At 51.2% G+C, this 26794-nt stretch overlaps 2 protein-coding genes across 2 annotated transcripts; both read left to right on the plus strand.

Annotated features, from left to right (window-relative positions):
* Nucleotides 1-4590: 4590 nt before the first annotated feature.
* Nucleotides 4591-6438, plus strand: LOC309412361 (actin-1-like; the record flags this gene model as incomplete). The annotated part of the gene is given in 4 exon segments (XM_082009246.1): nt 4591-4649; nt 4870-5140; nt 5583-5771; nt 5773-6438. Coding segments are annotated over 4 exon segments (1185 nt in total).
* A 913-nt stretch (nt 6439-7351) lies between these two features.
* LOC309412557 (actin-1-like) lies at nt 7352-8262 on the plus strand (the record flags this gene model as incomplete). The annotated part of the gene is made up of 1 exon (XM_082009485.1): nt 7352-8262. Exon 1 carries the CDS (start codon nt 7387-7389, stop codon nt 8260-8262), a length of 876 nt encoding a protein of 291 aa, XP_081865611.1. The 5' UTR covers nt 7352-7386.
* Between the last annotated feature and the right edge of the window lie 18532 nt (nt 8263-26794).

The raw sequence follows: 26794 nt of genomic DNA on the forward strand, positions 1-26794 counted from the left end.
GAGAAAACTCCTCCGGGCCAAGCTGCTGCGTCAAGGCTGAGCTTCTGGGGCCGCCCTTCGCTGGGCCGGGCCTTGGCGGCAGTTCTAACACCGAGCCAACTGCGCGGGCAGGGTCAACTGCTGCACTTGGGCACGGGAAGCCCATGCTGCAAGTCAGACATCTGCAAGGAACATCGAAAGGGAGGATTTTGGCCACGTGGTGCCCATAAAGATGAAGGCAGAATGTTTCAAAAGTGTATGAAATCTGCAGATAGGGGTTTTTATGTTTCAGAAGTGTTGAATATTAAAAAATCCCTCAACAGGAGTTTAAATAAACACAGGCAAGCGAGTCAGCAAGAAGATGTAAAATCATCAGGAAAGGCTGAGTTTGTTTTATTATGGGGATTACTGTAAACACTAGGAGTGCATGGTAACAATTTGTAGCCCATGTGTTTTGAAATATCATAACTGGTGTCAATAAACACATTAAAATTCAACTTCAAAGAGCTTTGTGGATGTTTGGACTGTCACGAAGACATTGCAAAACGGGGATTTTAGATGGAAACAAGTATGGGAGCAATCAAACACAGCTCCTATGTGAAGAAAGGGATCTTGTCAAGTTGTTAGAGCTAAGCATCTGTGATGGTGATTATTGCTTCTTACTGGCTAAGAACTGCTCTCAGCCCCTGATTTCTTTCACACTGTCTCCCTTGCCTTCCAGCCTGCCCTGCCTGTTCGTCGCGCCCGCCTGTTCCGTCTCGCTTCTCCGACTGAAGCCTTCGGAGCAGGGTCTGCCCTTCGCCCTTCGTTTCTGCAGTCCCTGCGGAAGCCCGACCGGTTTCCAGGCGCGCTCTCGATATACATGACAAATTCGGTTTGTGTCTGCACCGGAGTGGCTTGTGGCACAGAGTAAGCGCTGTCCTCGCGCGCTGGCTTGGCAAAGGTGTCCATCGCCGCCGCAGCATCTGATGCGTTTGGTTCTCCCGTGCACCGTGAACCGCCGCTCCAGGTTTTTAGGGCATGGAGGCGGCTGAGCAGCCTCTGTTCCTCTGCCCCTCAAACGGTGTCAACGGCGGCACTCTGAACAGACGATGTTTGTCCCTCCTCATTCACACTTCCCCTGGGTTGAAATACGCTCTTCTCCTCGCTTTTTCTCTTGTAATATTTATTTCTGATGCATTTGGGTTCGCTCCGTAGATGCACTCCTATTTGTGACACAAATCACATGCACCCCCCAGGGAGATGGTTCTATAACTGGGCATCTTGCAGCTGTAGAAGCACAGACTTCTAGCACTTAAGCTTTAACACTTTCATAAATCCTTCGGTGTGTTTCTGAGATATCCCAGAAAGTGCTAAATTACTAAGGTATGTAAAAAGGCAGCGTACTTCTGTTTACACAACTCTCTGCCTTGAGACTCCCGGCCACCACATGCCAGCCTCTTGTTTTTTCTTATTTTCACCTTTTTGATGTATTTAATGCATTGCTTCACAGCAATCAAAAGTTCCAGCTTAAAATCTACTTGGAAAGCTGCGCTGGTCACCCTGTTGAGACAGCCACCGTCCCAGAGCTCTCTCTTAGCCACCAGCCTGACATCTGTCCTTCCCATCCAAAGAATGCAACAAGGAAACCGTAAGCCAAGGAGATAACCAGCATTTTGGGGGGGTTGTAAACAGAGATGGAGGAGAGGAGGTGTGTCCCAACAAGGTGGCGGACATATCTTGACCAAGAAAGGTAAGTTATTTTGTGGAGAAATAAATGCCCGTTCATCAAGTCCTTGTCACGTTTCTGAAGGATAAAGCAGGTCTTCCTTGGAGCTGCAATTCCGAGATTTCCTCATATTGTGTTAGCCAGCAAAATCAGTCGCCTGTGGGAAACTGAGAAAGACTGAGAGTGGAATGAGTTTGGGAAATTAAGACATTCCTTGCAGTTGTCCCCTTTCTCTGTGGAACAGAAAAAAGCATGGTTCCATGGTTTTCAGGAAGGGATTCTCTGATGAAGCGTTGTTATTTCTGGGGTTTCACCTGTATTCGGTGTACTGTAATCACATCGCCTCAACTGCTGCCCTGCACTGCGCCTGCTCGGAATGAGGTTACATCCAGAAAACAATCAGCTGAGGGCAAGACCCACATAAATGCACAGGAAAAACGGGAAAGGTATCAAAATAATCTGGTGCAGAATCACACAGAATCATTCAGGTTGGAAAGGGCCTTCAAGATCATCAAGTCCAAACGTTAACCCAACACCACCATGGCCCCTAAACCATGGCCCGAAGCACCACATCTACACATTTTTTGAACACTTCCAGAGATGGTGACTCCACCACCTCCCTGGGCAGCCTGTGCCAATGCTTGACCACTCTCTTGGTGAAGACATTTTTCCTAATATCCAGCCTAAACCTCCCCTGGCGCAACTTGAGGCCGTTTCCTCTCATCCTATTGCTGGTTACTTGGGAGAAGAGACCAACACCCACCTCGCCACAACCCCCTTTCAGGCAGTTGTAGGGAGTGATGAGGTCTCCCCTCAGCCTCCTCTTCTCTAGACTGAACACCCCCAGTTCCCTCAGCCGCTCCCCATAAGATTTGTTCTCCAGACCCCTCCCCAGCTCCGTTGCCCTTCTCTGGACACGCTCCAGCACCTCAGCGTCCTTCTTGTAGTGAGGGGCCCAACACTGAACACAGGATTCGAGGTGCGGCCTCACCAGTGCCGAGTACAGGGGCACGGTCACATCCCTGCTCCTGCTGGCCACACCATTGCTGATACAGGCCAGGATGCTGTTGGCCGCCTTGGCCACCTGAGCACACTGCCGGCTCGTCAAGACGTTACCAGCTCGTGTGGGATGGATTTGCTCCTCTCAGTCCGGTTCCTCACATGTCTCTCCACAGCTGGCAGCCCCTGGCAAATGTCAAAGGCCAAAGACAGGCTGATGCTCAGAAAATGAGCTGGTTTTCCATTCCTGAGCGAAATCTCGTTGTATCAGTGTCAGCTATACCACCGGCTGAGCAGGAGAAACTTTTGATGTCTCATATCATCTCTTCTATGAGTTCAGTTTACAGTACTTCGGCTAAATGCAAACAGTGATTTCCCTTATTACAAACCCCATAGTAACAAAGTTAATTCACATACGCCCTTTTTAAGGTGATTTACGACGGAACCAATATGAGGGAAGAGATCAGCATTCCCACGTCTAGGTCCAACTGCCGTTTAATAATCACGGTGGATATTCCCTTGCTTTAATACTCGACATTATGTTCAAAACGGAGTGCTTCGCTGTAAGCTGCATGCGAACCACGCAGGATTAAACGGGGCTTCTAGTGTGATGCATCGAACAACATCTTAAATGATCAGGACACCCGTTGACATTAATGTAGAAGCGCGCGTGAAAGCAAGTGTGCCACACACTGAAATATATGTACATGAATATTAGGAGGATTAGAGAAGCTGCTAAAATGGATAGAGTGGCATTTAACACAAACACGTCTGGAATCTAAGCACACAGAGCTGATCCCTTGGTAGATGGCTTTTATTTTATAGTCACTCATTTGAGGTATGATGTCTCTGTACAAGGAGGTCATTTGCTTACACTTAAAATATCTTTTTCATATATACCTTTCTTTGGAATCTGCCTCTGATTCATGAGCACCTTCATTTAGTAGCTGGCACCTTTGCCATGTGAGCTGCAGGAAAAAGTAATTAAATTTAATAGAAGCCACCCTTACTTTGAAGCTGCCCTGGATTTAGAGCCACAAGGAGAAGCAATTAAACTCTGGCAACCAAGGATTCAAACTGAAGTTATATAGTGATTTTTTGTTAAAAAAAAAAGGAAATTCTCTCTGTAAATGGATTTGGATTGTCAGATCTGATTGGATTCAAAGTTATAGAAATTTCCTTCTTTGGGAAATCATCTCTTGAAGCAAAATTTTAAAAAATCTCGACAATTAGATGTGAACTAGGGATCAGTTGTGAAGATCTAGGATATTTTTAATCTTTCTGAACAAACTTACAAAAAAGAGTTTGTTCTTCTCAGCAAAGTGCTGAATGGAAAAGGGAAGTGTGGAAGGAAGACATCTGCATGTCTGTTTATTTGCAGGCAGGTCAGCTTGTCAGCAGCTTAGGATATGGATTCATTAGGGGAAGGAATTTCTTTGCACTAGAAGGTATTATAAGCATTGTTTAAAACTGTCAGGGTTTTTATAAACCAGCAAGAGGCAGAAATTATTATTTCACTTTTGTGATTTTACCAAAAAAATAGCCTTTCAATTAAGCAAAAAGGATAGGAAAAAGTATTCCAGAATGCCATAATCAGTGCCAAACGAAGTTCTAACTATTTAAAAATATTTTTTGGGAGTTTCTGATGAAGGTTCAGAAAGGATTCAGTTGAAAAGGTCTGCTTCCAGTGCAGACGTTATTCAGAAAAGCAAACTGGTACTTCAGTTAATACTTACAAGGCGGCGAAAATGTCCTAATCTTCACCAGCTCTTGGAAACATTTATAGTCTTAGCTAAGCCAGAGGCACGTGTGATAATTTTCATTATTGTCATGCATATATTTTGCAATACCTGCTTTTCTGTTCTGAGGAAAGATGCTCTCAGGCTCATTACAGGGATACACTCATGGTCCATGATCTGTGGATCAGGCTCAGTGAACTGATAGTTGTCTGGCTGGAGTCATGGTAAAGCCACATTGGCCATAGCCAGGGGAGCGTCTGGGATCAGGCAACTTGCTGGGAAGATGTATTATTGTATCACTGGCCATGGTGAGTTAGTTGGGGGCAGACGCATTGGGAACATCCCCAAGAAGACTTCCCTAGCAAAGGTGACCAGCCTGTAAAAGGGTAACGGGCACACAGTGCTGGGGAGCCATTCTGAGGAGCCATCAACTCTGTGAAGAAGGTTTGACCCCAGTGTTTTGGTTGTCCCAGCTGCAATCTTTGACAATGGGTCTGGGTTATTCAAAGCGGGTATTGCAGGTGACAGTGGCCAAAGGTCTGTTTTTACAACAATTGTTGGTCGCTCAACAGCCAAAGCTCCAATGCTGGGAGCTGGACGGAAAGATTGTTACATTGGAGAAGAAGCTCAGTCCAAAGGAGGTGTCCTGTCTTTGAATTATCCAGTTGACCATGGCATAGTTATATGCTGGGATGATATGGAAAGGATCTGGAGACAATCGTAGAATCGTTTAGGGTGGAAAAGACCTTTAAGATTATCCAGTCCAGCCGTTAACGCAGCACTGCCAAGTCCACCAATAAACCATGTCCCTAAGTGCCACGTCTACACGACTTCTAAATACCTCCAGGAACGGTGACTCAACCACTTCCCTGGGCAGCCTGTTGAAGTGCTTGACAACCCTTTCGATGAAGAAATGGGTTGTCAACCTAAACCTCCCCTGGCACAACTTGAGGCCGTTTCCTCTCGTCCCATCGCTTGTTACTTGGGAGAAGAGACCGACCCCCACCTCACTTCAACCTCCCTTCAGGTTGTTGTAGAGGGTGGTAAGGTCTCCCCTGAGGCTCCTTTTCTCCAGTCTAAACAACCCCAGTTCCCTCAGACGCTCCTCATAAGTCTTGTGCTCCAGACCTTGTTGACCTTCTCTGGACATGCTCCAGCACCTCAACGCCTGTGAGTATGATCCGAGAATGAAAGCCAGTGAAAGGCCAGTGCTGCTGACTGAAGCCCTCCTCAATCCTCTGCAGAACTGGGAAAAAATGATGGAGGTCACGTTCGAAGGCTTCGTGGTGCCAGCTGTGTACGTTGCAGTCCAGGCAACTCTGGCACTCGATGCATCACCCAGTAATTACTGGAATAGTCATGGAGAGCGGGGATGGTGTCACCCACACTGTCCCCACATATGAAGGTTACTGTTTACCCCATGCTGTCTCCAGGCTGGGTATTGCTGGCCTAGCTATCACCAAATATTTTATGGAGCTGCTTTTGGAGAGTGGACACACTTTTGTTAGCACAGCTGAAAGGGAAATTGTGAGGGATATCGAAGAGAAGTTGTGCTACCCCATCCAAGAAATGAAAGCAAAGTCAGAAGAAATCATGAAAGAATACAGATTGCCTGATGACAATATTGTCCAGGTAGGCAATCAGCTCTTTTGTGCACCAGACACCCTTTTCGTGCCTGCAAACTTTGGAGTTGAAGCTCCCGGTGTGCACAAAATAATCTTCAACAGCATCACGAAGCATGACATCGACGTGCACGGGAATCTTTATGGCAACATCCTGCTCTCAGGTGGGTGCACACTATTCCATAGCCTGGAGGAGCGGCTCCTGACGGAGACGAAGCTGCAAGTGCCTGCTGGCATGTTTGTGAGGATCATTGCACCCCTTGAGAGAAAATGCTCTGTGTGGATTGGGGCCTCCATCCTCACCTACCTGACATCGTTCAAACAAATGTGGGTCACCATGAGCCATTACAAAGATTTTGGGGCAGCTGTCATTCACCCAAAATGCTTTTAAGGAGAACGTCAGACCAAGCGAATGGCTTGCTACAACAACGCATGAGCAAGAAACCCCGCTGAGAGCTGACTGCCCTAAGGTGCTACAGCTCTTTGCGTGGTTACTGGCCGACAAAACCATATGAGAATAAAACATTAAAAACATTGCTAACGAGGATCTTGTTATTTATCGTCTCCCTTCCTCTTCCCCTTCCCCTCCGCAGACTTTACAGGTGCGCACATATCACCGGGATGCAGTAACTGCCTCGGAGTCACACGGCGAGCAGCATACCTCCTCTGCTGGGAGATGCTTCCCTCTAAGGTCTTTGAGATACCTGGGGGTTGTATTCTAAAACTAGCTCTCACGTTATTTTTGGCCTCATTAAAAATGTTTCCTTCAGAAACCCAGCAAAACCCCAAACAGAATCCAAATATAAATCAATGCAAATGCAATTACTGTAACCGACCCTCCTCTGCGCCTAAGGGTCTGAAAAAACCCATTGATTCTCTGCCATAATTTATCTGGGAAGTAAGAACACCCAGTTTCTCTCCCCAGTACTAGCCCTGAGTCAAAACGCTCCACGCTGCCGGCTCCCTGGGGGAGGCAGCGGTGCCAGTGCAGCCGCGGAGGGCTGTGAGCTCGGCCAAGCGACGGGCGACGGAGGGATCTAGAACGTCAGCCACTGCCGGGCACAGCACCAGATCCTGTGCAGGTGGCCTGACCCCGCGGCGGTGGTAGCGGGGACCCGGGCAGTGACTTTTGACATCAGCTCTGGACAGTGTAAGGACGGTCTGTCGGGGAACGGGCGCTCCGTCCGGTTATTTCTACTGTTGTGGGATACCCCAAATTCAAACTTGTTGTGTTTGGGGTGGGCCGATAAGGACTGCTATGTCAGGGAAGAAGCCCAGTCCGAAAGGGGCATTTTGTCTTTTATTTACCCAGTGGGAAATGGGGTAGTCACATCCTGGGATGACGGGGAGATTTGGAGATACCTATACGAACATGAACTCGAAACGGAGTGAGAGGCCAGCACTGCTGACCGAGACCCCTCTCAATCCTTTCTCCTACCGAGACAAAAAGGCTGAGACAGTGTGTGAAAGCTGCGGGCTGCCTGCCCTTTCCGTAGCTCCGCAGGCGCTAACGGCCCTGTCAGCCCGTGCCCGCGCAACTGGACCGGTGCCGGCCAGCGGCGATGGCGTCACCCTCACGGGCCCAGTCTGCGGCGGCCGTTACCTCTTACTTGGCATTCCCGGGATGGATTTTGCAGGCAGAGGTGTAACCAAGTACCTGGCTAGGCTCCTGTCGGAGACCAGGCGCTCCTTCATCAGCACAGCGGAGGGAGAAATTGTCAGGGATATGAAGGAGAAGCTGTGCCGTCTTGCTTTAGACCCTAGGCAAAATATGCAGGAAAAGCCTGAAAAACTTGTGTGCGAGTACATTCTCCCTGTCGGAAGGGCTGTCAAGGCAGGAGATCAGCTATTCCGAGCTCCCGAAGCGCTTTTTGTGCCTGCAGAGGCAGAAGTCCCAGGGCCAGGGGCTGGGAGGATGGTCCTCCGGAGCATCGCCAATTGTCGCAAGCATATCCAGCCCAACATCCTAAGGAACGTGCTGTTGTCAGACAGATCGACTCTTTTCCAAGGATTCAAGGAGGGGCTTCTGAAGGAGCTCCAGACGCGAGTTCCCAACACAACTCATGTCAAGATCATCTCACCACAAGATCGAACATACTCTGTGTGGATTGGTGCGTCCATCCTTGCCAGCTTAAGAACCTTTAGGAATATGTGGGTTACCAGGGAAGACTATGATGAGGTTGGACCAACGGTACTCCAGAGAAAATGCTTTTGAAAATTTCAGTAGGTCCATCCAGGAACTTTTTTTAAGTGCCAATCTGAACAGCTGGAGAGCAGTTAATAAATCAGTAGAAAAATAATTGATTTACAGTGATTTTATAGCTTACTAGAGAAAGGTCCCTTGTGCATTGGGTAGAAGAAAGACTCCTTGTTCAGAGCATTTTTGCTATCCAAGATGTTGGTTTTAATTCTAGAAATGTGTTGAACCCTCCTAGAACTTCAAACAGTTTGTCAGACTTTTAAACGCTCGAGAACAAGCCACCTCCCTCCTCCCGTGCCCGTGGGGGCTGGCTCCCTGCCATTCACCCTAAACTTCCAGAGGGTGGCAAGAGACCTCTGATGGAGAAAGAGAGGGCTCGGGGGGTTGCTGACCCTTCACCATAGCACTGGAGATCTCCCGTAGCAGCCTCGGAGGAGCTCGGCGGGGACTGAACTTCCCAGTTTGTTTTTGCTCACGAAATGAAAATAAGTTGGTCTGGCTGTTAAAGCAGAGCTCTCGGACCTAGAACATCTCTGCGCTGTTAGCGGCCTTGCCGTGGGATTTGCTCCGTCACATCACGCGAAAGCTCGCCTCTGCTTGTCCAGCTGTGGGATTTCATTAATATTCTGGCATAAGGACTACGTGGGGCTACGTTTAGATAGCTTTCTAGAAAGCTAATTAAAATCAGTACATCAACCAGAGAGCGCAAGGCAAAACGTATCTAGTTTGGGTTTATCCTTAGCAAATGTTTTGACGTCGGTCCCCAGCTGACACAGGTTCTTCTGGGAAGAGCTGAATGTATTAGGAGAAGGCGTTACTCCTCTTACCGAATCACTGAGAGCTAGGCAAGGTGGCAAAATAATCCTGCAAATATTTACTTGAATTACTGAGCAAATCTGCCTTGCCAAGCCCGATTTTTAGAAATAATTCCGCCAAATAAACTTACCTAGCGTAAATATCGTGGCTAACTGATTGATTTCCGAAGTGAACTACGACACTCAGAGCAAAGGTGTGAATTTTCAGCAATGCAGTTTGCATTCAGATAAACGCCTTGAAAATTCCGCATTTACAGAGATTGTCTTTACCCGCATCTGCATATATATGCACCATCCAGTCAGTCATAATCTGTGAAAGCGATTAGCACTGTGATTTATATATTGTTCAAAAATCATTTGAATGCACACACACACACCCCCCCAGATATATCTGAGAACTTCTTGAATTTATTGGAGACTAACGTGAAAATAGGAAAAGAGCTGAAATCTGTCTTGTTAATTATTCAGCACGGTGTCTGGCTATCTTCCTGCAGCTCCGGAGATGAATCTTCAAACTCGTTGATGCCCTCTGCTGCCTCGGGACTGATTAGTCAACCATCACCTCCCCTCGCTGCCCTTTGAAGAATCACAACACTCTTCCTTCGCCACCAGAGGTTTACACGTGCTCTGAAGAGAGGCACATCCAGCTCCCTGCTCAGTTGTCCGCCGAGCCCCGGAGCGCTTCCTCAGCAGGGCGAGTGGCAAAATGGAGCGGGCTGAGACCCGGCTGCCGAGGACGTGGGCAGGGGAGCGGAGGGCGATTTGTGGGTGACTCCAGCAGTAACGACGGCAAGACCCTCCCAGGCTCGTTTTCCCCAGCGATCAGAGCGAAAGCATAAAGCGAAGAGTCTGGAGAAAGGCACGTGGCTTTCCTGCTCCACTTGGGCCCTAAGGCTTCGGAAAGCTGAGGTATATGTTACTCCATCAAGTTAACGCAGAGCACTTTTAGACCCGTTATGAAATCAGAATCAGCAATCCGGGATCTTTCCTCTATTACACTACGTTACCTTTTAGCAGCCCGCTGGAAATGTGTAAACAAATGAGGTACAACTGTAGACAGTTTAAATGTTTTACAGCTCACTGACTTCCATATGAGGAGGGATTTGCAGTAACTTAAGTGCTTAGACTCCTGCTCCAATAATCCAACGCAAATAAAAACGCGCAAAGCAGCGTGCTGGAAAGCAGAGGGAACCTGGGCGAAGAGCGCGCTCCAGGCTGGGGTCCGGCAGGAGGAGAGCAAAGCAACGAGCACGCTAACTCCGCAGACCCCGGCGCGGACACAGAACGCCTTTGGAGAGGGACACGGCGCAGAGCTCTCGGCGTGCTCTGAAGGAGACCTCGCCCTTGCGGAGCGAGGTTCTGCCTGATGTAATCCAGGGTGGGTTCGGTGACACCGAACTTGTTTTACATCAAGCACCTGGTTCAGCTCCTCCCAGCTGAAAATCATTCAACAAACCATTATTAGAAGCAGGCGGCAGCCGCGGTACTGGTTTGGCCCGGCTGTTTTCATTTACCTCTTAGGCATGACTTTGCTCAAGGACGCGCAGCAAAGATAGCAGAAGTTGGCACGTGTGCCGTGCCTCCAGACTTCCTATCAGCCTCTCGGTCACCGTGTGCTTCCGTCGCTGCGCAGGGCACTGGAAATGCATGGCTTCGTTTCTATTTCATTTTTGCTGTGAAGAGGTCTGAGGTCTTGGTCATTTGGGACCTTATTCCCTTGGCCCTCCTGCCGTAGAAAACGAATGGCAGGAGTCCCGTCTCTGACGCATTGCCACATACGCGCTACCTGTCCTCTGGAGACGGAGGGGATTTAAATTGCCAGTGCCTGGGATCTCGCTAGCCCCAGGAAAGAAGCACTAGTGTGGTGAGGACGGGACTGCCTGCAGGGGTTAGAGAGGCGTGAGTTAATTCCCGGACTTCCCAGGGATTCGTTGGGTAACGAAAAGTTTAATCTTGGGCACATCAGGCATCGGTTCCCCCTTACAAACACCCTGCTTGTGTTCCACCCTTTCCTTGTCCTGCGAGCTCCTTAGGGTAAGCGCTGTCTCGTGCTTCAAGCACACGTGTCAGTGCAACAACCTGGGACTTTGGGGCCCAGGAGATGCAAAATCCTTCGTGAAGTTGGCATTGGAATTACCTAAAATTCTCAACCTGCTCCTGGTAATTTTTTCCCTCCCGCCCCAAGTCTCCGTTAAGTTTCAATCCCGCAGCAGCTCTTTATTTTCTTTTCAATGTCAAACAATTCATCATTTTGCACTTTCCCCGTTCCCGGTGAATTTAAAGGCTTTATTGGTTTGCAGTAATGTCAGCCTGGGACAATGCGCGCCGATTCCCCAAAACAACGCGGTTCTTGTCACCCTGCCCGTTTTTGGCTGCGAGCTCTCGAGAGCTGCACAAGAGCTCTCGCTTTCTCCCTCTCCTCCGTTATCCTGCGCGCAACAACGGGCCCAGGTTCAAATGTACACTAGGGAAATAATTATCATCTTTATTATTCCAATCTCCCGTCCCCTGCCCTCATCCACGCTGAGCCGCCTGAGCACGCTGCCGCCACGGGTGCCCCCAGCCCGGCCCCGCGGACGGCGGGTCTCGAGGAGGATGGCGATGGGCGGCTTGTTCCGAAAGCGGCAGGAGAGCGTGCCAAGGACGCCTGTTCCGAAGGGGCACGGAGGAAGGGGAATGAGCCCCTTTCTTCCCCCAGACGGGGCGATGCTTAGGGCACGGTGCCGAGAGGCTCGACCTCACGGAAGCTGGGAAACGCCGCGCTCGGGCCGGTAGCCAGGCTTAGCAAGCAAGCTCAGGGCTGAATCCCCCGGCCAAGTCGGGCATTTCTTCACCATCCGTGGTCCGCGGGAAGCGACGCCGGCCGGCGCGCGGGCCCGCCCGGGCGAAAACGGCTGCCTGCAGGAACCAGGTGTCGGCGACGCTCGGCGATGTGGCCAGGCGGGGCAGCGGCCATCTGGAAGGCCGGCGGAGACGCGGCGCAGCCGGGAGCGCCGAAGGAGGAGCGCCAAGGCTGAGGCTGTGCCGCACGCAGAGCTCGCAGGCGTGTCCCGCAGAGCCGGCTGCGCAAACGAGCTCTGCGGACGTTTCGGCGGGGCCGGAAAGGGTAACGGCGTCACCGAAGGCAGGTGAGCACCAGTCCGGCAGGTGAGTACGGGCAGCTCCGTCAGCTCACTCACCGAGCAACTGGCAGCTCCGCCTCCATTGCTCCGACTTGGAAAGTGCCCGGGGGAGTACTGAACAGGCAGGATTTGACGTGGAGGGGGTAGGGACGCCCCGAGCTTTTCCCGGCGGCCGTGTCGCTACGTGGAGTGAGGTGTAGCTCCGGCTGAGGGAGGCTCTGCAGTCGTGGTACACGTCCCCGCACGAACACGGACACGCAGACGTGCGCACGCACACACAGACGCTGATTTTATTAAGCCGTTCCATGCAAGTATTTTATATATGTATTTTTTTTTATTTGGAAAACTTCAGAGTGCTTTTTTCGCACGCAGTAAAGTTAGCTTTGCTGAGGTTCATTAGTCCCCTTTCCCCCCGTGTGTAAATGGATCTCTCTCAGTTATGCAACGCGAGGGTACGCAACCATGAAAAGTGCAGAGGCAGCCAAAAAAAGCATTGTTCTGAACTCGGAGGTGTAAAATATTCATATTCAATAATAAAAAATAAAAAAACAGCCCTTAATAAAAAATTCACGGCCTAAAATATGCATTGTCGCTCCATCCCCAGGGCTGCAGCTGTTTCCAGACCAACACGTTACGTGGGGTTTCGCTGCCTCGTTTTACTCGATTAATTCGAAACCAATTCGCTCACAGCCACCCCGGTATTAGGGGCCTAAATTGATTCTGACGTCTCTACAGGCAGTGTATCTACGACTACAGTAATAGCTGGTAGAAGCTGTGGCTGCTCAAAGCACCCACTCGTAGGCGCACCAGTCCGTACGGCACGTCCCCGACCCCGATGGCACGCCTGTACATCGCAACGCCGCGCTGGGCACGGACACCAAGCCAGCTCTGAACGAGCAGGAGAGCTCTTTTAGCACGGTGCTTGGACCGCCTCGGCACCCCCTCTCTCGAATGAGCAAAGTAGCCAAACGTTAACGTGGCTGAGCCGCTCTCCGTAGCGGAGGGAGCGCAGCCGGAGCGAGCTGCGGGGTCTCCGTACAGCCCGGCCCTGCACCCCGCAGAACCACCTGCGGAGCTTTGCACGCAGGGCAGAAGAAAAGAAATCATCTCGTCGCCGTTTTACCAACGGGAAGCAGAGGCAGGGGGAAATAACCGCTTGGCTCAGACCCTGACCAAAGTACCTAGCCGAGCCAGGAATTTAATTTCGATTTTTCCGCGTCCCCATCTAGCGTCACAGCTGCAAGGCCAAGCTGCCCCGGTACGCGCACGGGCGTCCCAGGCGGCGGCGAAGGCGGGAGGATGGGGCTGAGGCACGGCACCGGCAGGGTGCTCGGGAACGCGCCGGCAGGCAGTCGACCCGCTGAAGAGACGCAGCACAAGACCTCCGACCCAAGCAAGGAGGGCCCGCCGTGGTCCTCGCCCTACCCACCCGCTGGGTTTAGACCTTCCACACCTGCAACAGGTGCCCTGAAGCGGGCAGAGGCTCCCACGCCGGGTTCCGTCCCGGCGCCGCTCCGGTCATTGACGCCATCCCATGCGTGCGCTTTGCGCGGATTGCGTTTCGCACGCTCTGTCTCGTGTCCTCGCCCAGAGGCGAAAGCGGGACTAACGCACCGACGCTCTGCTTCGGTCGGCACCCCGCGCTGCCTCGTGCGACCAGGGGCTGTGCCGAGAGCCCGCAGCGGGGAGAGCGTTCAAGTGACGTTATAAATGTTGCGCAAGAAAAGAGAACTCGGGAGCAAGAGGAAAGGTTCTGAACTTCAAATATTGTGCCTGGCCCTTAAATTTTAGGAGGATATATGGGAGAAAAGAATGAGAAACTCCAAAACAACCAATGCGTCAGATGTTTCTTTTATCTATAGCATAGCCGGTTAAATGTTTTACATAGAACAAGTCCCAGGGAGCATAAATCAGGGGATGTAAGCTATGTTTTATAAAGACCTCAAAATACAAGTTCTTTACCTCCCACATTCTCAGGCCAAATATTTTAAATGGAAAAGCACGTGGGACAATAAGCATGTGTCTCACCCACGCCTTCAATGGCCGTTCCCACCAAGGTGATCCGCTCTGTGCCCACGGTCTGATTTTTATACACAAGGAAAGGGAAGAACAGGCAAAAACCCTCAGAAAAATCGGATGTTGGAAAACTTGTGAGCACTATTGACAGTAATGAAACGTGCTGTGATGTGACAGCTGTCAGTCACATCTGAGATTCTTCTGCTTGGGGGAAAAAAGGGGTAGAAACTCTTTTTTCTCACTGCAGGCTCCAGAGAGACTTCCAATGGGTGTCAGATCCGAGCCGCGGCACTGGGCTCGCTCACAAGGGGACCGGGAGAATCGAGCACCTTCACTGACCTTGAGCATCGTTCTCGTCTGCCTGTGCCCGTTCATTTTCCGACGGTTTTGGATAGAAAGCATTTTTCTTCTTGAATTATGCATCATGTAAAGAAAATCCAACTACCTCACCGTGGACGTAAGGGCTGCATCATTCAATCTAAAAAGGGCCTAAATCCCAGGCCCGGGTCCTGCTGCTGGGGCCCTTTGGCAGAAGGGCCGAAGAACCGGGACGGCTGTGCTCGGCGGCACGGCGAGCCCTCCAGCAGCGTGTCCCTCCGAGGTCGGCCCGGGGAGCAGAGGCTGCGGGGAGAGGCGTACGGGCAGCTCCGGGGGGCCGGGAACGCCGCGGAGGAGCCTCCCGCGCGGCGGGAGCGCGCAGAGCGGCGAAGACAGGGCCGTCGCTCGACGGCTTCATGAAGCCTGAAGGTTTGTAAGGCTGGCCACGAGAGCTGCCGCAAGCGCTCCGGGGCGGCCAGGGAAGCCGGCTCCCGTGCCGGGAGCAACCGGCTTGCCTGAGGGTGCCGGCCACTGAGTGGGCTCGCCGCTGCTCGCCGCGCGTTCTGGGGAGCCCTGCTTCCCTCCAGAAAGCCCCCCGCGTTTTTTTCTTCTTTATTCTCTGGGGCCACGCAGAGACAAAGAGCAACGTGATGGGACATCTCCCTCTTCTGCAGGGCTTCGCGACACATCGTTGTCCCACCTCTCAAACACTTGCCCACGCTTTCCTCCTTGGTATTTTCCAGGACCGTGCAATGGGAATGTGCCGAGCAGCATGAACCCAGCGGGGAAAGTCAGGCGAGCAGTGGGCTCGGTTTGCAGGCCCCCGGGATGGCTGCAGGTTTGCAACCCCCCCGCCACAGTCATCTCGGACTCGATTTATTGTGTCGCATTACGCTATCTGCTTCATTCTTCTGTCTGAGAAGGGAGGATGTCCCCAGAGCCTTCACGCGGCCGGCCGCACGAAACCACACCCTCGCTGTCCCAAAGTTTGGAAGATCTGTCTTAATTTGTCTGGCCCTCCGCGCCGCACTTCTGCGGCCTGGGAGAATTCACTGCTGGCTTTGGCAATGAATGTCTCCCTCCGAGAACGGAGCGGGGAATCTGACGGCCTCCGAAAACACGACTCTCCCTGCGGTCCTCAGGACGTCCTGGAGCAGCTGTAACCCCGCGAGCGTCAGAGCCTCAGCCTAAGGGAGCAGCCACCGGTGAGCCCCTTAGTCCTCGTAAGGCGGATGAGCCGAGCAGATTTGGAACGAGCCAGCTCTTCAGATCCTTTGCTACCCTGACAAATCCGAAGGGAAACACAGGCGCTGCCAAAGCTGTTTCTGTGGGTCATTCCCGAATTCCTACAGAAAGCAATGTTTCTCAGGACGCCATGGCAGAGCTATCGAACGGCGCTGGTGGTCCGACGGCGTTCTCTCAAGTACTGTCTTTCGGCCAAAGCAACACGTGTTTCTAGAAGCGCGTTCCCCTGGAGGAAGGGATGACGGGCTTTGGAGGTATCCAAGACAATCGCCCAGGGGCTGATTTCAGCTACGCCGCTTAGACCCACTGTGTTCAGCGGATTTCCTTGGAAGCTGTTTCTTTTTACTGATGCGAGGGTGTTATTCATTGCCGAGGGGAGGGACGGATCCCTGCGTACCCAGAGTGACTGGGCAACCTCCCGCCTGCCCTCTTGGAGGTTTTGTTTCCCGGTCTGTCACAGGCTTTGCAGGGCAAGTCGCCAGGACCTGGATTCGTCCCATCTAACCTCTTACAGCTGAGGCAAATACTTTAAACTCCGGTTAAGATGAACAGCGGAGAGAGAGAGACTTCACCTACTTTTTGCCCTTACTGAAGAGAAAACCTTTCGGAATGGGGTTCCTAATAATTTAATTGTCGTCTTTATGCATATCGGCGAAACTGGATCTGGGCCTTCGTCTTCCGGAGCATCGGTTCCATTTCTGTGGCACTTAAACACTGTGGAGAAGATTAAAGACGCTTAGAGGACACCTTTTCAGAGGGAGGTTCTTTTTATTATGAGAAAGTGGTACCTGAAGGCCGGAAGAAATGAAGAAATAAAAATGCTACCTAGGATATTTCAAAGCAAAACCAGATTCAGCCAAAGGAGTTGCTATTTGGGGCGGTGACGTTGCAGGGCTGTGTCCTGCTTCAGGCAGCTTTACCTGGGGTGAATATAAGCCGCCTTTCAGGTGCTCCGCTTTGCCTGACCAAATACTCAGGGGTGGTGTCACCGTTGCGGGTGGGGGTGTCTGTCAAAACGAGACCTGTAGAGAAAAGATATTGAAATAAAAAAAATATTTAAATAAAGGAAACATTATCGAGACGTCGGCCCTTCACCTTCTCAAAGCCACCAGTTCCAGCGCCTACGCGCCTGACACCCTCACCACGCGCAGCCAACGAGGCGCAGCTGACGCGCTGCGAGAGCGCTCGCCGAGGGGCCGTTTGCTGGCGGTTGAGCGGCGCGGGCAGCGGTGGAGCGAGCGGGTGGCCCCGCTCCCGAGCCGCCGCTGTGTAGAGCGCAAGGTTTTAGGGCAAGTGGAAATCGGTGGTGGCTACCTCAAAACATCAAGCCGTGCCCGCCGAAGAGCGGGAGCCGTGAGGCCGCCCCGTGTTGAGCCGATACGTTTAACCGGGCGTTGGTACTGCCGGCGGCATCTCGCCAAAGGCGGCTGGGGAAAATCCACGGGTCCTCTTGCGTCCCGTTGCTCCCAGGTGGAAGGAAAGGAACAGATCTCGAGCGCAAAGGCGGAACAAACACGGATGTGCCCAGGTGTGATTGAAGGAAAAAATCCCAGTCAGGGCACTAGCGTATATCGTGCCCCTCTCTTTCGGCGGCCGCCCCACGAGGTGTGCCTCTTGGACTGCATGGAGCTCTCCTGCCACCCCGGGGGTCCCGGGGGCTGAGCCTGTCCCTGCAGAGAAAATGAAGGGAGGGGTGTTCAGAGCAAAAGGTCCCTTGGAATCGCCTGCTCTTTTATCCCCAAGCGAAGGACAGCGGATCACGCCCATAAATAGAATTAGCTTGGCCCCAAATTACCGGTGCTACGCGCTGAAATAACCAGCCTCACGTATCAGGCTGCCTGAGTCATTTCGTCGTAGTTCCACCAGTTTGACTTACACCCAACCGCTTTTATTGTCAGTTGATGTTTACAGGGAAGTGTCTGTGTCGTGAGCAACTAAATGTGTGAGGATTTTCTTTCAGGAGCCACAGAAGGGATTAAACCCGACAATAATCCATGAAATTACTTCAGAATTTTTTTCTCCTCGAATGTCCTAAGGAATTCCCCAACTCGTAACCTGTTCCAATTGGCACCATTGTGCACTCGAGCTCTAATATCAGCTGAGTTTGTAACGTTTCCAATTTTTCTGGTGAGAGATTACATGAAACCGAAATAATTCTTTCCATGGGGGCTTACATAGCCACTTTTCTTTCTAATATTCCAGTCCATGAGTGAGGAACATTTTCTTGGGTACCTGTTTCTTCTCTGGCTATGAGAGCTGGTGTCCTTTAGACTATCTAGGCATAAATCCATTTCATTAATTTCATTCCTAATCATTTAATTCCTAAAGGAACCCGGTTAAATAGCCTGTTGTAAGTCCAGTCTTTGTATTTTGGCTGAATGCTCTTGGACAACTAATTTCACGTAAATTATGTGACACAGCGTTCCCCGTTTCAGTGATTGAAATGCGTCTGCATAGTTAATTAGACAAAAACTCACCTTGAGGAACTGTCAGCCGCCGAAGAACATGACTCTTAGTTGAGGGGAAAACTGCTACTGATTTACAAGCATCTGGATCAAATGCCTATTCTCAAATGTTGGGTTTTTTTCTGTCCAAGTCCCAAAGTGTGCTTCAGGGATTTTTTTGGCAGGGGTTTTAGAGCGGGAAAATAGGAAATGAACTGGAAAATGTGAAGACTACAGCAAACAAGAAAATCCTGGAAGGAACACACTCTACGGATCCACCCTAGCCATTAATAATATGGAAAGATTTCATTAGCATAAGAGAGAGGGAAGAGAAAAAGGAAGACTCTGCGAGGAGGCAGGGCTAGCATCAGCGTGCGCCGGGCGTCCTCGCCGCCGGCAGGCGCAGGCAGGGCTTGCGCAGCGCCCTTCTGCCACCACGGGCAACCGCCACGGCGTTACAGCCCACGCTGCCGGGTGAGCTCACAAACCCCCGGCACCGCGGCGCACGGCGAGCGGCTCTGCGGCGGCCAGTTTGCGGGGGACCGCGCGGAGACGAGGGCGCGCGGGTGAGGTGCTTCAAACGCAACCCATGCCGCGAGCATCCCCGCTGCGCCGGCGCGGCGGGAATAAAGCCAGTAACGCTTTGAGAAAGCCGCCGCTTCTGAGGGAGAGACATCCTCAGCCTTGGGCTGGAGAGCCCCTTGCGGGTGGAGCAGCCCCCCGAAGGGCCTGCTGCGTTCGAGGGGGACAGCGGGAGGGCGTCCGCGGACTCCCCGCCGGCCGGCACCCTCTGTGGGTGCAGGCACCCCCACCTCGCGGAGCCGCAGGGCTCAGCGCGCCGCGCTCTGCCCCGCTCTGGCAGGGCCCAGGGAATACAGGGAGCCCGGCAAACTGGTTTGTGAAGCGGGGGATAAAGCTCTGTCCCCCCTCACCTATCTGCAGCAGGTACCTGCCGCCTCACCGCTGCCGCCTCCCTCCTGCGTGGGGGCCCTCGAAAGGTTCACCAGTAGCCAGAAAGTATCCGTCACATCACAATTTTTGTCCGGAAAATTGTTTTGTTCTTCCCTGTAACACGCTCGAGGTGACCGTCCATTCTCTCCTGTCAGTTCTGGGCAAAGTGCACCCCACTAAAACTCCCACCGCGGCAAAATAGAGCAGAGCGATATAAAACCCCTGTGTTGGCCGAAAGTTTTTGCACCCTTCTGTCACATCCTATATATCAGAATTTGCTGGGAAAGACATGTTTTGGTGGCTTTTTTCAGTGTTAATTCTCTCTTCTGGAAGTGGAAATGCCAGCAAGTCGAATGGCGTTGGGTTCTCTCTCACGTATTTCCACAGTACATATGAGGAAGTTCAGTCTTTATACTTGTGAAACGTGCAGTTACTACAAATAAAAGCGTCCAAGCATGGGAAATGTCACGAGTATTAGACGTAGACCCTTTGGGAAGCCTAACAGTTAACTCATCCACGAGACAAACTCTGTCCCGTATTCGCCAGTGCCGCCGTAGTTGCCTTTTCCAAGTAGCCATAAGTGTGTGAAGGGGTGGGGGGGTGAGGAGGTGTTACTTGAATGACCCAAGATGAGCTGGGAATTAGTGACAGCCCACCTAAAATGCATTTATTGTCTGGCTTTAGCCATGGCGAGCTGAGCTCTCTCGACAGCTGCGTTTTCTCCCTCTTCATAACGTAATAAATCTCCGTTTCTTGGAGCGTGCGACGGGGATCTATCCAGCCAGCAAGCTGGGAGAGCGCATCCACGGCAGCAATTTTATCTCATGCCTCTCAGCCACTGGCACACCCGCAAAGACGGTCGCGACGAGCGCGAAGGTGCCAGCTCGGGTGCCACAGCCAGCCCCGTTTGGCGCGGCTCGAGAGGGAGCGGCACGGCACGGCACGGCACGGCACGGCACGGCACGGCATGGTCGAAGCGCAGGTGCTCTCCGTCGCCCTGCTGCCCCTAGCAAGGCCCGGCCCAAGGGCTGAGGAGCTGAACTGAGTCCAGCTGGCTGCACTCAGCCTAACGAGAGGACCTTCGTCAAGGCAATTAATTCCATGTAGGCACCTCTGAGCCCCTCCCTTGGAGGCTCAGTCCTCTGTCAAAGGAAGCCGCGCTGCCTGTGGGCTCTCTCCACGCCAGCGCGTGAGCCCGGGGGCTCTGCCGACCCCTCTGCGTCGGTACGTTCTTCGTACGCCATATGTTCTTCAGCTCTTTTGCGGTAGCGCGCCGGAGGCTGGGTCACAGCTTCGGGGACGAGGCTCGGAGCCGCAGCGAGCTGCTCTACCTTCTTCTTTGACGCACCCGTATCGTGCGTGTATCAGCAAAGCCGCTGCCGAGCAAATCGCCTTGGGCGATGCGCGTCGGGAAGGGATGGGATCGCCTCTAATTTTAGCAGGAGCCTTTGCAATGTTTATAGCGTTTTTGCTGCGTCAAAAGAAAACTCTGCCGTCTCCTGAGTGTTAGAGCCACTACCCTGCTACCGCAGAGGTGGGGTTTGGGGGGAAGCTACTCTGCTGCCAGGAAAGAAGCTGTTTGCTCCCACTTAACAGTGCGACTCCTCTTGCAGATTTGATGGGCTCGAGGCTGCCAGCGTGGATGCCGATTTCCTATATGTCGAGAGAAATCTCTTCACTGCGGAGGAAGAAGACAACGGCAGCTGTGAACCCCGTAAGTAGGAGAAAACCGCTTTTCTTTCTAGAAAACCTAAAGGATAGGCAGCCTCGAGGCTGGAAGTAAACTCAAGGAAAAGTGGCAGCAAGCGGAACTTGAGAGCTGAGGTAGAAAGCGGTTTGGGAAACCCGGGTTACTGCAAGTCCCTCTACCCTCCGCTCTGACTGAAGTGCTGCCGTTTCAGGGGTGGAACTTTGCGCGTATTCAGCGGGTCCGAGTAACACCTTTGGCCAGGCGGTTAAGGTGATGGTATCTATTTGAAATACCAAATAACTAGTGGCTGTTGCCAGGCTGCGAAGCCAACGCTGCTGTTCTCGGAAGGTGCGGCGGGCTCCTGCAGTGCCCCCAGACCTCCTGAGCTTCTTGCTGTGGTCGTCATGTCTCCTGTATGTTCGGACGAGATGCTGGAGGCTTTGTCGATGTCCCTCAGGGTTGGTTGGTTTGAAGCTCCTGAGCTGCCGGTTCCTCGTAGGAGGTTGTGAGCTCTTGGTCAGCAAAAGAGAGACCTTGGTGATTTCCAGAGTAATTACAGGAGCCCTGGGGGTTTCTCTGGGAAGGGAAGAAGTTGAGTAAAGACAAGCAGTCAGGTTCCGATGGCTGCGTGGTGATGATAGACCTGACCCCACCGAGGAGGCCAGGTACCTGTCCTCCCCTTCCCCTGCGGAGCCTGGCTGAGGTGCAGAAGCAGCCGAATAATTCAGTACTGTGCACGCAGCAGAACTTGGGATTGCTGCGCGGTGGCCGCTGGAGCTCCGGGCTTTGTGTGATGCTTGAGGGCAAACGGCCCCTGAGCCAAGGTCCCGGGGTGCAGGGAGATGGAAAACTGGTCGCAGTCGGGTTGAGAAGGGTGAGGAATCGTCCTGTCCTCCCTGAGAAGGAGGAAAACAGGTCCCTGTTTGAACTACGCGCTCATCTGCTTCTATTAAAGGAAAAATATAGCCGCTTTCTTAACGCATTTATCATTTAATTCATTCATGCTGCTTGTTGGAAACGCCATCGTTCAAGTCCTTCTGGGGCACAGTTTGTTTTAACGAAAGCTCTCCGTGGAAAAGACTTTCCTTTAAATTTAGTACAAAAGAAAATCCCAACTACTTTTATTTATAGATCAGGGCATGAGAGATTTTCAGTTTTCAAGCTGGCTCTCTATCTCTGTTTCTCCCATAAAAACATGTTTAACATTTTTTCTCATCCTTCCAGAGTAAAATTCTTTTATTGTGATTTTTTTTTTTCCTGAAATGGAGCCACTGGAGTGACAAAAACATCGAGTTTACCTATTGAATAGGTGGTTCTGTGAGCTGTGATTCTGTTCTTGGGTGATGTTATTCTTTAATAGATCATCTCTTGCTTCTGTGAGTTTATGACAGTTTATATGCCTAAAGTTGCCTGAGTATTTTCCAGATCTGGACTGTATATATGATAAATTTTGGTGTGTTATTAATAGAGAAGCATCGAGAATGTCACTGTGGAATATATGCTTGCATGAACAGGAAGAAAACGGCTAAATGGTGAAATGATCAGAAATATGACTTTCCAACAACTGCGATGATGAAAAAATAAATGACCGTACATGAGTTTGTGTGTGTTTAAGGGCGGGGGGGATACTAAACTGTGACTTGCTTGGAAAACTAGCAGTGTCTAGGTGAAAGACAACACTGAGAACACAAATCTTGTTTTCTATGATTTATTTCTGGTGAGATGCAGAGTTTTGAATGGCTTTGTTTAAAGCGACAGTTTTTCCTTTTCTAGTGAAAGTTAGGCTGTGATAAACAGGTCCAGCTGTAAAAAATTAAAGGCTGAGGTGATTACAGGGCAGAAATGCTGATTTGCTTTGTTGCCAGAGCTTTTGCAAAGCTGAGCCTTAGCCTCAAAAAGAGCAGCAGTTCTCAGCTATTTTTAGAAGAAGTCAGGGGACCCTGGTCACTTCTCCTGTTGCGACTTCACTGAGTTTGACTATTTCGTAGTCATTCTCTACACCTTTCTTGTGCCTTGCCAGCCAGATCTAGTGGTCAATATACTCGGGAATAAAGTGTTTCACTGCCTAGATGGCTCATTCAGCTGACATTGTGACAAAATAATTAATTGAGACTCAAATTCCCTTGAAAATATCAAGTCCTTTTGTGATCTTTAATTGATTTGCGCTCTGGGTCGCTTAAGAGCGGAGTGAAAAAGCTGTTGGTAATAATTTTACTGAAAATACGTTCCTCGTATGAATGAGCAGTCCCCCTCGTAATGCACCCAAGTGGCTGAAACTGAGAAAGCCTCCTGTTCCTCAGGATGCACTTGCTAAATGCAAGTATTGCCCTTGTCTGAGCCATTTAAAATCGCTGCGTGGGTGAACTCTCTCCATTATTTTTAAAGAAACTTCTCAGTTCACTCTATGCTTCAGAGAAATGGAACTCTTTCCCCTCTCACTTATACTGCAGGAAGAAAACTGCCGCTGAATGGTAGTCGAGCAACTCACGATGTACCTGTTTCAGGGTACTAAAAGAATCTGGAGTGAAAATACGAGAAGGTCTTGGAGTACACAGCGGGAAACGGTACTGTTGGCACTGTCGTGAGATCGCAGCTGGTACGAGATTGCGGCTAGATCGTACGCAAGCTTTTCTCGAGCTAACGGCAGCGGACAACAGCGTTGGGCAAAGCTCCTCTGCAGGGACTCGCGCTTTTGAGAAGACCCTGTGCAGCATCGGGCGGCGTAGCCTGGCCGCGGGGCTGGGAGCCGGAATGTTGGCGCTGCCGCTGAATTTGTTGTGGTGCGATGCGCTCGCGGCTCTGTCGGCTCTTTGCAGTGCAAGCTGGTATGTTGTGGAAGCTGGGAGCTCTCTTCAAGCACCCTGCATGGCTTTGTTGTTGCCTAGAGGCTATAAGTATCTTACCGTAATGCTGGCTTGCTCCTACGTTTTTTCATCGGCGAGTCTGGAAGCTACTCTTGCAGCAGTAGAGTTGGGCAACATCCGTACAGTGAGTGACTGAAACAAGAGTCTAAGAAAGGCCTGCAGAAATGAGGTGTCCTTTTTCCTATCGACTGGATTCAAGTTTGCAGCCTGCTGTGCTGCTTTTGTATAAAAATTACTCCATCCTTTTTTGGGAATTTCTTGTGATGTGATTTTTTTTTTTTTCTTCTTTTGGCGGTGACAGTCTCGTGAGAGAGCTCTGCCTTTGCCCAAAGGCTTCATCTGCCGCCCTGCCAGGGAAAAGTAGGAAACCAGACTCCCTTAGATGGATGGATGCGATGGGCCTTAATACCACGAGAAAATGAGAACAGCCAGCATCTTTGCTGCCTTGGGAACTTTTAAACGCCACGTTCAGGTCCCAGGTTTGGTTTTGCAGCACACGCCCTGTGGAACATCCCACCCACGCCAGGCCTCAGGAGCAACTTTGCCTTTCTGGCAGCGGCAGAGTTTTGGGGTTTGTTTCCTGCGAAATGCCAGATAGAGCAGGCGACATGATAAAACTGAGAAGGAGTCGTGACAGATGATGCCGCTGCTCTGGTCGGCCGTTTAGGAGCACACGCTCCGGCTGGGAGGTACCTTGCTTGTCTTTAATGGGAAGCGTCACAATTTGCATTTGGGCTTTTGTCGTATAGAAATGACGAGGCAGGGTCGGAACTAGTCCCGAGAGCAGTGCCCTTTCGGATCCCTGAGCTGCAACTTGCCAGGCAAACTGCTACCTGGGAAGCTCCAATTTATAAGCGAGGAACTAAATTCTAACCTTAATGCTTACAGACAGTGCTGGAGGTGACCAATTTCTGAATGTCTTTAATTTGGGCAGAGCTGTACCCGCAGGACTCTGCCAATACAGCCATTTTCTAGCTGTTAAATGACCTGTGCCAGAGCTGAAGCCGCATAGGCGGCATCCGCAAAGGCTCGAAGGCGTGTCCCTTGCGCGCCCCAAGTCGCACGGCTCCTGCTGGCAGCGGGGAGCTGCGGCAGCCTGTCACACACTGCTTTTTGGCTGTGAAGGTGGGAAGAAATTCCCCTGCAGAACCTAGGGACGTGGTTTTGCTGGCGGTGTGTGACTTGGGAGCTAGCACTTGGAAGTAAAGTGGTAGGTACTTGATTTCTCCTGGAATTCAGCAAATGCTACCAGCAAGCAGTGGCTATAAGCTTTTTTTCAGGGAAGTTTGATTGGAGGGGCTTCAATAGATCCACAGAATGAAAGTTAATCTGGCGTGCCTTAGCTGGATAATTTATGAGTTTTTCCCTCCCTGAGTGTATTCCTCTAGGAAGACCATTTTTTTAGTTATTGAGTAAACACTATTATTCAGCAAGACTTTTGCTTGACCCAGGTATGAAATGAATTTTTACTTTTAATGCTATACCAATTGTAAAAGCCTCTCCCCTATGCAGGACGTAAATCAGTGCTTTCAGTTTTTGACAGGGAATAGTGAGGATGTTTGGTGCTTTCCAAAACATAGTGTTCCTTCCCTGAAGGTTCTGCTCTTTCCTCTGTTTTAACACAACCCTTCACAGGAATAAACCCAATGGAACATGAGTCACTGTAGGAACAAGCGTATGGGCAAGGTGGTCTCCTGGCTTATAAATGGTACAATTGTAGATACAGAAGCGCAAAGGCTGCACCGGTTGGAAGGCTGGCTGGAAAATAGCAGTCATAAGGTAGGCAGACATTTATATTCATAGAAACCATTGGATAGTTTGTATATATTTGCATTTCATTTTCTAGCCGCTTCTTTAAAATGGAGCTTGGTTTTTAGCTATTCATCGATTAGCTCATCGCGAGCTGTGCCTCATTTTCTAACGACAAAACTCCTGCGGGATTGCCACAAGTTCTCACGCAGCCGGTTGTGGGCTGAAAACCTAACGGTTAGGTCGAGAAGCCTAACGATCTTGCGTCTAGATGGTTGATACGCTGTTTGTGCGTTAAGAGAAGTACGGGAGGCTCTGCAAGAAACTTTGGGTTTCTGAATGCAGACACCAAAACCCTGACAGTGCACTAGTATTTGTCTCGCCACCGCTCCCATCACCGCATTCCGAGATTGCAATCCAAATCTCCTGAAGCAAGAAGTAGTTTATTCTCCCGCCTGTACGATAAAACACTGTTGCCACTGTGCAGGTGTGACTGGAGAAAGATTTCTCCATCGACGACTTGAACACACTGCTTTTTCCCCTGAAACGAATAGCATCCCTCCGTAGCGTAAGAATAGAGCTGCTCGGGAAACATTTCAGTGACTTCAAGAGTTTTCATCTCCCTCACAGAAATGAAACCAAAAGCTTGCGGAGTTTAACGCTAAATACGTGGGTGAAGGAGAAACAAGAATTAGCAGCAGGACAAATGGCCAGAACGTGGAATAGAAGACCCATTTCCGCCTCCCTGTGCCCTGACAGCTAAGCTGCTCTTTCCCGTAGGTCGCGTTGTCTTGTGTGCGTGGGAGACTCTCTGACTGAATAACTACTTGTAACTGATGTGATATTGGGGGAGGAAAAAATACTTATCAAATCGTTGTTTTCCAGCGATGAAAAGCATTTTTAAACCATTCCCATCTAGCCCCAACCCGTGACAACAGCGAAGAGGTAATTCGCTGGACAGCAGTGCTTGAAGGGGGGGGGCGAGACCGTCCGAGTTGATGCCTGGGGTAAGTCCCCCCGGTTCGGGGGGCGTCACTCGAGGAATGAGGCTGGCTCGTTCCTTCTGGACTCGACCCACCTCTCGCGGAAATCGATGAGTCTCTCGCCGCTGCGTTTTAACGCGCGTTCGGGCGGTCGCTTTCCTCCGGCGAGCCTTCGTTAATTTGTAAATCTAAATGAACTCGGGTTCCCCGTGGTTCCGGAGGCGATGGGCCGGGCCCCCGCCGCTCCCGAGACCACGCGTGGGGCGGGGCGCGGGCGCCCACGCGGCTCGGCCGGCTGCCATCACGCCCCTTCGCTAAAAGGGGTGGCTCGGGAGTGGGTGGGCACCGGC

Source organism: Phaethon aethereus (assembly GCF_964289735.1).
Source record: "Phaethon aethereus genome assembly, chromosome: 21".
NCBI lineage: Eukaryota > Metazoa > Chordata > Aves > Phaethontiformes > Phaethontidae > Phaethon > Phaethon aethereus.